This window comes from Eimeria acervulina, genomic scaffold (assembly GCF_000499425.1).
Source record: "Eimeria acervulina Houghton genomic scaffold, Eah_scaff700, whole genome shotgun sequence".
Classification (NCBI taxonomy): domain Eukaryota; phylum Apicomplexa; class Conoidasida; order Eucoccidiorida; family Eimeriidae; genus Eimeria; species Eimeria acervulina.
In genome coordinates, this window is record NW_013547193.1 from 7,501 (window position 1) to 18,322 (window position 10,822).

Genomic DNA, 10,822 nt, shown 5'->3' on the forward strand with positions numbered 1-10,822 from the left:
TTAGATATATATATATATATATGCATATGCATATGTATACGTACATATACAAACAACACATTCATATATATATGCCTATATACATATATATATATATATACATATATACAGAGAGAGAGAGAGAATGTACATATGCATCTATACAAACATATATATATATATATTTATATTTATATTTATATTTAAATATATATACATATATATATATATATCCATATACATAGAGAATTGCTTACAAGTGCGTTTGCCTTTGAGAATGGCCATCGTCCCGACTTCTGCGGGGTCGCGGACGGCGTGCAGCTGCGCCAACACGCGGTTGCGGCCGAACAACTTGTCCTGATGCATGCAAAACGTAAATATGCTGTAGCATTTATATTAATATATATATAATATATATGTAGATGTATATATATATATATATATATATATTTAGATGTATATGCATGCATTTATATTCATTTTGCATATTTATATTGTATGGTTCACATGTGTTGTACAGTACGTGTGTATGTATATAGCATGTAGAATTAAACATCTGTATATATGCTGTACATGTATTTTATAGTGCATATATATATATATATATATATAAGTACAGCATGCATACAGATTATAGATACGTATGCATATATATATATATATATATGATAAATTCATCCGCACGTACGTATATCTGCCTATATGTACATAAATAGATAAGCATACATATCATAAATATAATAGACATTTAATATACATTGCATATAGCGACTTATTAAGTGTCTGTCTGTGCGTATGTCTGTGTTTACCTATGTATTTATTTATTTATTTATTTATTTATTTATTTATTTATTTGTTGTGCAATGCATCGATGAACGCACTCTGTACTCCCACTGGCCGATGTTTCCTCCTTTGTCTGCGCCGTCTACGACTTCGTAAAGCGCATTAAAACTGCCGAAGTAGCTCTCGACGAAGACAGAACAAAGCGGAGGCAGAGGCTGAGAGGTCTGCTGCGGGGCTAAGCACGCCGACGCCTCAACGCTCAACTTGTCGAAGTAAACGCCGTCTCGCATGCCAGACGAAAAAAATGAAACTGTCCCAGACACAAAACGTTCGTCTAAGGCCCTGAAAACAAACAGAAAATGCATGCATGCGTGCAAATATATATATATATATATATATACATATATATATACATATATATATATATATATTTGTGTGGATGTATGAATGTATATTATAGAAATATAGAGAGATACATATGTACATATTTGTGTGCTGATGCGCATAGAAAATAATGCATATTAATCTACATACAACACAAGTAGAAATGTATGTAAGTACAAACACAAATATATATATATATATATAGATAAATCGATAGAAATATATGATTAGTAAAGAAGTGTTTCTTACGAGAGTACTTCTGCTTCTTGCTCTGTCTCCTCGCCTACGCAGACTTTGAGATGTCCGCCAGTCGCTTGAATTCGAATTTTGTGCCAAATCCCCTGAACGAATCCGCCGTCTTTGCGTTCAGCGATTGTCTTGGGTACTCCTTTTTGAAGGCGCAGCAGCTTCTTGCTGCCGCTCTTCTGCTCCAGCAGCAGCAGAAAGCCGTTGTCGCGGTCTTTCATTCGAAAACCAATCCCTACACTGCCGCTGCCCATCGGCTGCAGCAACAGCGGCAGCAGCAACACACAACATCATATCGCCTTCTATTCTCAACGATACATGCATGCACGCATGCTTGCATGCGTGCATGCATGTATCGTTTGTATATGTAGAGTATCAGTTCTTACCAGGAACTGCACGTGGAGTACGAAGTCATAGAAATTGCGTCTTTTAAGAAAAGCGAATGTCCCCTGTCCTTCAGCGAGTCCGCGTATTGAAGACGACTGGCCGAAGACATTTTGGTGTTTTGCAACGAGAAGAGCGAAGCCCCAGTGGCTGGGCCCATTTCGGGTGTACGGACTGTCCTCGACTGAGAATTCATGCTCGAAGGTAGTTTCTAGAGGGTTCAATTCATAGTCTTGATACCCCTGCTGCACCACATGCGTTTCTTCAAGCTGCTGCAGCTCCTCATGCAAGTACTCTAGTCGCGTTGCAGCTGCAGCAGAGGCAGCCAGCAAGCGGCTTGTGAGATCTTCCACGTCTCGAAATCTGTTCGGTGTTCAATTCAAAGCAAATAAACCAAAGAAGGGAGGATCAACGGGGTGTACGTACAGCCGCACGGCCTCAGAATAGATGCTTTCGTTCAATTGCTCTGTAGGCTTCACTCGCCTCCTCGCCTCGCCTACTGAGACACCCGCCTCTTCCTTAGCGTCTTTCACTGCCACGGGGTCGATGCCGTGGGTTGCCACTGAAGCCCCGCGAGGTAGAGTCAGTGTTTATGTTTGCATGCGCTTCACAAACTTCAATAAAACCTACTTATGCGGTCTTTCGCCGCATCAGTCGCTGCAGCCAGGGCAGGATCGTAGGGGGGAAGAGCTGAGGGAGCGGTGGCCTCAACTCGAGTTGTTAATTCAACAAACGAAGTTGTAGGCGCCGCAAGCAGAGACGCAGAGGCGGCTGAACCCTCAGTAGGGCCTCCAGGGCATTCCTGTGTATGTGTTTGTATGAGTGGGTGTGTATTCATATATATATATATATAACACCGAAGGCAATTCAGTTGTTCTTTATCTTAAGTTAGTTTAGTAGATAGCTTTTATTAGTGTTTAACAGCTCGCACAAAGTATGCATGAGCAAAATAAATATAATTATTTATTTAAACTGAATATTTTTTCTATGAAAGACAGACCTCGCTTATCTTTGAAAGGCGCATAGTTTTTGTTGCATCTCCTGGAGGCAGCTCTAATGACTTAGATTCAATTCCATTTTGCTTAGAGCCCTCGAACGAAGAGATAGGAGACTCCACAGACACAGAGAAGACCCCTCCTTCTTTAATGAGCCCTGCGTGTACAGCCGCCTTGCAAATGCCGCTTCTCCCTGAGTAAACGCCACCAGAGCCGAAGACAGCAGGCTCGCTGTTGGTCTCTGCACAGCCCGGTGGGCACTCCACGAGAACATTTGTCTGATAGTTTTGTTATAAAGAGCAAAGAGGTGAATGAAGCTGGCGAGTGAAGAAAGAAGAATTCAAAAAAAAATATTTACGTTCAGAGATCCCTTGAAAGCCTCCTGACCCTCCATCACATCGTCGCAGCTCAGAGGCAATGCGGGGCTGAAAGAAAAAGCGTTGTTTGTTTTTATTGCAATAAACAGAGAAGCGAGACAGAGAAACAACTACTAGAGACACAAGGCAAGAAAACAACCACGACAAACACAATGAACAGAAGCACCAGTTCCTCCATGTATAAGAAACAGAAGCAGCAACTACTACAGACCCAAACGAGAGAGAATCATTATCTGCAAAGACAAGCAAGAGGAGGAGCTGCTCACAGCAGAAGAGAGAGAAGCAACAACATACTACACCGCATATCGTCGTATCTCACCCGCGTTCGACTTCCCCTGTTGCGTTTGTAGAGCACAAGACGGCAGCCAGCGTAGTGGCTGCGAGTGAAAAGAAACTCATCTTGCCTCCCGCTGCTCTCCCCAGCCCTGAGCAGCGATTAGAAGCAGCTCAGTTGCATGCAGGCGTTCATCTACAGTACCGACCGGCAGTATCTGAAGAAGACGTCATGCTGCTGCCAGAAGAAGCAAACGCAAGCACTAGGCCTGTGAGGTCTGTTGTTCCATCGAACAAATCTCGAAAAGTTGAACTGCATGCGCCGTAGCTGCAGCCCTGATCATATGCAACGGGTATTCCTTCTCCTCCTTCCAGCTGTATGCCTGAAGCGGTGGATGTTGATAGCCAGCCACGCAGATACTATGCTATTTATTAGCATCTGCACGAAACGAAGAATACGAAGTTCGTTCAAGTCCCCCTCCCCCCTCCCTACGTCTCACCCATCAGCTGCACTGCCTTCTCAGCACTCAACAGCTGCGATAACCCCCGAGGCACGAACACCTCCAAGCCAATGGAGGCGCAGGTGGAGCGGATGTCTGCAGCAGAGGAGAGGAGGCCCGGCGGGCGATTAGCAACGCGGGGGAAGTCCTTCTGCAGCAGCACAAATATCATTGTTCCTGTTTCCATGTCGCAGTAGCTTCGCAAGGGTTTTGTTGCGCATCGAGGCTGAACCCTGAGATAAAAGAAGAAAAAATAAATTCAATTGAATTCATTCTTTTCGTCTTTATGCAACTGAAATCAAAGAAAGCGAAATACCAATAAAAACCAGAAACTGCATGCGGCGTCTTCTGCTTGATCCAGTAACAATCGATGGCGGGCCGGTCTGCTGCATCTCCTGAGAGGCGTAGTATATATTTAAGAAGAAAAGAGAGAGAAAAGAAGAAGCAAAGGGAGATGCAGCGCATGTTACAGAGAAGGAGAACCGCTGAACATACCCGGAATCAGCTGAGATGGAGCATATGCTTTTGTTTTTTGCGTGGTTGTTTGGAAGCTCGAGAGGAGTAAACCGGCGTTGTTTCGTAGGTGTGCAATGCGCTGTTTCTGTTGAGTCTTTTCTTCTCTGCACTCATCCATGCTAGTGAAGAGTTCTTCTACTTTAGAAGCGAGCTGCTGCAGATTCTTCTTCTTAGCAACGAGGTCCACCCCTAGAGATGCTGTTTTCTGCACAAGACCAGGATCGAACCCCATCACATAAGAAATGAAATATTTGTCTCGAGCATCGTCTGAACTCGCAGCCTCCTTGCAATCACCAACTGCTGGCTCAAGCTTATTAGCGAAGATGCTGATCTCTTTTATTGCGTAGCGGTACTTCTCCTCTATCTTTCCTAAACGAGGGTGGGGCTGCTGCATGCGAATTCGAACAATCGAGGCTTCCATTCCGTCCAGAGGGTCTTTTGTAGACATCGATGGGTTCGCCTCGTTGTGAACTCCGTCTCTGCATACAGCGCGCCAAGCGAGCAAACAAACGAAGCATACAAAAACCCATCAGAAACAATCAAAAAAACAACTAATAACAACACCCACATGAACGTAGTCCCGTCAGAACTCAACTGCACCGTGTACGCTAACGCCGGCTGCTCCCACTCAATCCTCATCGATGCGAGCCTCACAACTTTCCCTGCAAGCATTCAGAATCAACACAAGCAGCGAAGAGCCCTCTTCAACTGCATGCAGATGCATGCATGCAGATACATGCATGCAGAGAAGGAGGTGCAAAGGAACGAACCCAAGTTGATGTCTAAGGTGACGGGGTATTCATCTTTTTCCTCGAATTCTTCAGAGGCCCAGGAGGTATCAGTGTTTCTGTCTATGGCATTTTGAGGCCCATGGCGGTCGTCTGCGCTGCTGGAGGCCTCAGCTGAGGCTCCGCTGCTGACTACTAAGTCGACGAGCCCCGCAGTAGAACCATTGATGTTCTTTTGTGTTAAACACCAGGACCCTGCCTTTGCTAGCCGCAGCTGCGAATTGCCTTGAAACGTCCATCCAGATCTTCCATCGCCTTCTTCCAGTGCTCGAGAGCACTTTGAAAGAATTAGAACGCCACCCTCTGTAGAGAAACAGCACAGCCTCAACTCTATTGCAAGCTGTTGCTTGCATGCAGTCAACACCTACCCGACTCCTCGCCTCCCTGCAGCACCAAACAATGCGGCGGGTTACTCAACGCGCTAACAATTTGCGTCTGCGGATTCGTCTTCCACAACTCCTGAGGAAGAAAAGCATCTGCTTCAGGCTTGGGACCTAGGGTTTAGGGTTTAGGGTTTAGGGTTTAGGGTTTAGGGTTTAAGGGTTAGGGGTGAGAGATGCATGTTGAGGTTTTACGATTTAAGGGTGTAGACTGAGAAGTTAGAGATTAGGGCTTAGGGTTTAAAGTTTTGTATTGAGGGATTAGAGAGAGATAAGTGTTTGGGGCTGAAGACTTATGGACTTGAGAATAGGGTTTGGGGTTGAGGGTCTACGTTAGGGATTAGAGACTAGGGTTTAGGGTTTAGGATATAATATTAGGGTTTAGGGTTTAGGGTTGGAGAGGTGTAGATGTGAGATTATAGTTTCGGACTTGGGATTTAGGGTTTAGGGTTGAAGACGGGTTGAAGACGTCTATATTTGATATTAGACATAAGGGTTTAGGGTTTAGGGTTTAGGGTTTAGGGTTGGAGAGGTTCTCACGCGTGCGTCTCCCGAGGCAATGGCGTCTTCGCAGAAGCTGAGGAGGACTCGCGCTCCTTCTTTGTTGATTTTGCCGCCTTCTACCTACAACAGTATGTCAGCAATGTTGTTGTTTATTTTATTTAGTGCTGCAGTTAGATTATGATGTTTATTTTATTTAATGCTGCAGTCTGACTATGCTGTTTATTTTATTGGCTATGTTGTTTGTATTAATTTTAGGCTGCAATTTGTTGATGTTTTTTTATTAATGTTGGAATTCTTATGGTACTATTTATATTATTTTACGTTGCATTTTGTCGCTGGTGTTTATATTATATTATATATATTTTTTATTTATGTTTATTTATTTATATTTATTGAAGAGGAAGCCTGAGGGTGGTGCACCTGCAAACACATTTCTCCTGAAGGGCTTGAGACGCCCGCGACTATCATAAATATTGGCTGTCCCGCTCCAATGGGCGTAATTTGATTGATTCCGAAGAATTGGTTTAAGGCCTTTCGCATTGTGACGACGATGATGCGGCATTCTTGAGGGACGCTGAAGGGAATAACCTCCTCGAAAGAAGCTTTAAAATATATTATTTAAAGCCAGAAGCAAACGAAGAGAGAAACAAAAATATATCTCACGCCCAGTACCAGACGTAGGCCGCCAAGGGACCACCACAAAGAAATTCTCGCCATCAGATGATGTCGATATTTGCACCTCCTGCAGCTCGGAGTGTTCACAGCAAACAAATCTTTTAAAGACAAATTCAAGATAGTCTCTACCTGGGGGGCGTACTCCCAGCGGATTCGAACGCCTTTAACTCTGCCAGGAACATCGAGAGTTCCACTCCAAGCCACTGATAAATATATTTCGTTGTTGGTTCTTTTGCATGCACGCAGCAAATTCAAATGCGCAAATTCGTGCAGATTCTTATACCTTGCTCATCAGACGCGTGCTCCCCCGCACTAGACCAGTACCCTGTTCCCGGCTGAAGAGCTTGGGACGCTTCGAACCCCATCCCGTAAGAAGAAGTGGCAGAAGCATCGGTAAATGTGTAGAAATCTGCTGACGTTTCCTGAGAACTGCACAGGGGCGCCAGCGATGCGATCACTGACACGGCCAGTGCGCTGCGCACCGACGCCCTCATGATAAGGTAGAGAAGAAACAAAGAGATATCAACCACTAAACAGACGCAACAATATGTTGCTGCTCCCCTAGTAAGAGGGAACTCCGCCGAATTCTCAACGGGAAGGCGGTGGTCGAAATGTGCAAAGTTTCGCTGCTGGACATACACCTGGACTGACATCAACGTGATGCTGATCACTGGGTTAAAACAACGAAAACAAGCACGATCCTCCAGCTGCAACTATTGTTTCTTCTTTAAATATCATTTTCAGGCTTCATTGCCTCTACTTGATGCCTAACAACGAAAAAACCAATGAAGTGTTCACTGCTGGTCTCGGCGTTGCAATGCAGTTCGACTCTGCAGATATCAGAGCCATGTCAGTATTCGTCATCCCTTTGTAAACTATTAAAACATGTCAACAAAAATATAAACAATTAACCAAAATAATCGTCTGGAACAAAAAAAAAGCGGCATTTCTTTCCCCAGCAACCGCAGAACCTGAATTGCGGGAGGGAGGCAGCGGTTTGAGATCCGCATTTAAAAGGGCAGATTCTGAAGTGCTAACTATGAAACAATGAATAAAAAGGAATAAAACGAATAAACTAAAAAGCTACAGAATGCCTCCATCATCCCCTTCATCGATATGATCATCGATTTCTTCGTCAGCGTAGTAATCATGTGCGTAGTCATCTCCTCCAAAGTCGTCGTCCTCAGCACCGAAGAGTTCATCTGCAAGAATAAAGCGCACAGAGAAAAGAATAAAAGAAGAGATGTGGCCGCAAGCAACAACACCAGGCAACAGCAAAAGCGAAATGTTGCAGCCAAGCGGCAAAGCACCGCCTTGCTGGAATAGAGATACTTTCGTTTGTCTGGTCTAAAGAGAAGTAAAAACTCAGTAGCAGCAGCAGCAGGAACAGCAGAAGCAGGGGCAGCAGCAGCAGGAAGAGCAGCAGCAGGAACAACAGCAGCAGCAGCAGGAATAGAAGGAAGATGTAGAGGAGCCTCATCATACCTTCTGCATTTGCATCTGTTTGTGCATGTTGTGTTTTATCTTCATTGGCTTTATTTTCGTCTTCTTTTTGTTCCATTTCTTTGAGTTTATGTCTTTTACTGTCTGCAGCAGCCCTCTGTATGCCCCTGGGGACGCGAATGAAGCGACTATGCAGCAGCTCAGCAGGGAAGAACTGACTGCCGCAATAGGAGACAATGGCTTCCTTCTGACTCTCCCAATCAAAGGCATTCAGATCTTCTGCAATTGAATAATTACGCCCTTCCAGCTTACTACGGCGCTCCGCTATACAACACTCTGCTGTACGCCAGTGGTTAGTAAGCAAACGATATGCTAACACCGCACCTGCAGACTCATCATCTAATTCTGCTGCTCTTTCAATATCCGGATTCGGGGGATATATCGGAGGCTCAGAGGTCACAGGGCCTGTAAGCAAACAAAAGACAAATCAAAAACACGATAGAAGTTAACAGAAGATGAAGGCTGCCGGGGGCGAGGCAGTTCTGCTGCTCCTGATGTTGCTGACGCTGCTGCTGCTGTTGTTGCTGTTGCTGTCGTTGCTGCTGCTGCTTTGGCTGCTGTTGCTGCTGCTGATGCTGCCCATTCATTTCTCTTCATACACGCAGGCAGGAGCCTGCATCGCTGCAACCTCCGTCGCTGCAGGAGGCAAAAGGAGGCAAATGCCGGTTGTTACGACAGTACAACAGATAATAAGAGTTCAGAGTTCGCTATGAGAGGAAATTAAAGAGAGAGAAAACCCTCTATATTCAGATTCTGCTCTCTGCTACTGGTCTTAATAGACGTACCGTGACGCTCGGTGCCCTCCCTGACCCACTTTCGTGCGTCTCCACCGCCAGAGCCTCCTCCTCTTCCTCCCCTCATTGCAAACTGCTGCTTCTGATGAACAATTATGCTTAGTTGGGGTAATTTGTCGTTCGGTCGCTTCAAGATCCCTCTGAAGCGCTGTACGGAAGGGCTGCGAAGTTGCAGCGTACAGCCAAAAGAAAGATGCCCACTTAATCAGCAGCCATTGGTATAAATAAAAATAACAAAATAATTCAATTATTTTATTATTTAATGCAATAAATCATTTGGTTTGTATGAATATATCTATGCACGAGCGGGGGGCCCCCGCTGCCTAGGCCACTACTCACTGCTGATAGTCGGAAGTTGCTGCATGCGAAGACTAAACGAGGGGAATCGGCAATAAACAGCCAATATTCAGTGAATTCAAGCATATTAGACGATTAAAAAGGTAAAACTTCACTGAAATATGCATAATTTGCAGCATTTCTTCTTCATTTTCTTCAGTTTTCATTCACAGTAGACTGCCGTTCAGTCGATTGCCGAGGCAAAGGCGTCACAACGGGGTGTCTGTACAGCTGAAATCGGCATATTTTTCAGAGGATGATCTGAGTTGTTTCCTTCATTAGAGTTCATCTACAAGGACTCTGATTGTTTCTTCCCGTACTCACCATGAAGTCTTTGGGGCTCCTTCCAGCCGCCAGCGGCTGCAGCGGGCCGCTGCAAGAACTAAAGAAGGCAAATGCAAAGAGAGAGAAATCAACAGATTCATCAGGGGGTAACAGAGGAGCAAAGCGGGATAGAGTGAAGGAGTATATGGAGCAGCAGTTCTATGAACAGTTTCTACCCTCGAGAGACTTCAACTCAAGAATACGTAAATTGGCTTTAGACAAAGACACTCTACGCCGTGCCCAGGGGAATACAAAGAAACAAATATTAAAAACTGCAGCAGCAAATTCACTCACTTCTATCAACGGGATGCAAACAACAAAGCAGAAGACAACGCCGAAACAGAAAAAGAAAAAGACGAAAAATACGACAAAAAAAAGAGGACCCCATCCAAAAACAAAAGAAGAAATCTGCTCCATGGTACAGTTCTCATCTTTGTTTATTTCGTACAGATTTTGCTTGTCTTTGTTATTATATTATTGATGTGTATGCTATTATTAGGCTTCAGATGCATGTTATTATTATGCTATTATTATGTGTTTGTTCCTACTATTTTTATATTGCTGGCTTGTTTGTTTTTACTGTGCTACGGATGTATGTTGTTATTACGATGTACGTCTTTATTATTATATTGTTATTTATGCATGATATTATATTATTAATGTATGCCTTTGCCAGTGTATGTTATTACTACTGTGTTGTTGATATATGTTTCTTTATATTCAAACTGTATGTTATCATTATGTTGTACACGAATGTTATTGTTATATTGATGTGCGTCTGTTATTATTATTTAATAATAATATTGAACACTAATATATATATATATATATATGTATATGTACTAATAGTAAACATGCATAATATAGTATGTATAATATATATAATATGCATATCTATGCTGTACGTACATATATAATAGATATGTAATAATAACAATAAAAGTTTGTTATTTTGTTGTGAATTTGCAGGTCCTCTCCCACGTGCGCGATTTGTAGTTATTTCGTCTTAACCGCATTTCAGCTGTTTGTCTGTTCACCGGCATGCAGTGAGGCTGCCTATATATATATATATATATATATA

At 43.5% G+C, this 10,822-nt stretch overlaps 2 protein-coding genes across 2 annotated transcripts in view; both read right to left on the reverse strand.

Moving 5' to 3' along the window:
- EAH_00046760 (LCCL domain-containing protein / F5/8 type C domain-containing protein, putative) overlaps positions 1–7,437 on the reverse strand; it is a gene marked incomplete at both ends in the record, with an annotated part of 12,827 nt that extends 5,390 nt beyond the window's left edge. The window contains 13 exons of the mRNA XM_013391514.1: positions 237–336; positions 861–1,104; positions 1,396–1,649; positions 1,779–2,139; positions 2,838–3,012; positions 3,631–3,804; positions 3,922–4,154; positions 4,392–4,916; positions 5,006–5,099; positions 5,208–5,502; positions 6,146–6,229; positions 6,530–6,683; positions 7,109–7,437. Of these exons, the coding sequence (XP_013246968.1) occupies positions 237–336; positions 861–1,104; positions 1,396–1,649; positions 1,779–2,139; positions 2,838–3,012; positions 3,631–3,804; positions 3,922–4,154; positions 4,392–4,916; positions 5,006–5,099; positions 5,208–5,502; positions 6,146–6,229; positions 6,530–6,683; positions 7,109–7,437 (3,022 nt within the window). The remainder of the gene's footprint in view (positions 1–236; positions 337–860; positions 1,105–1,395; positions 1,650–1,778; positions 2,140–2,837; positions 3,013–3,630; positions 3,805–3,921; positions 4,155–4,391; positions 4,917–5,005; positions 5,100–5,207; positions 5,503–6,145; positions 6,230–6,529; positions 6,684–7,108) is intronic.
- Positions 7,438–7,867: 430 nt separating this feature from the next.
- Positions 7,868–9,148, reverse strand: EAH_00046770 (hypothetical protein, conserved; the record flags this gene model as incomplete). Its single annotated transcript, XM_013391515.1, has 3 exons — positions 7,868–7,986; positions 8,270–8,692; positions 9,073–9,148. The coding sequence occupies 3 exons, from the start codon at positions 9,146–9,148 to the stop codon at positions 7,868–7,870; spliced, it is 618 nt and encodes a 205-aa protein (XP_013246969.1).
- Between the last annotated feature and the right edge of the window lie 1,674 nt (positions 9,149–10,822).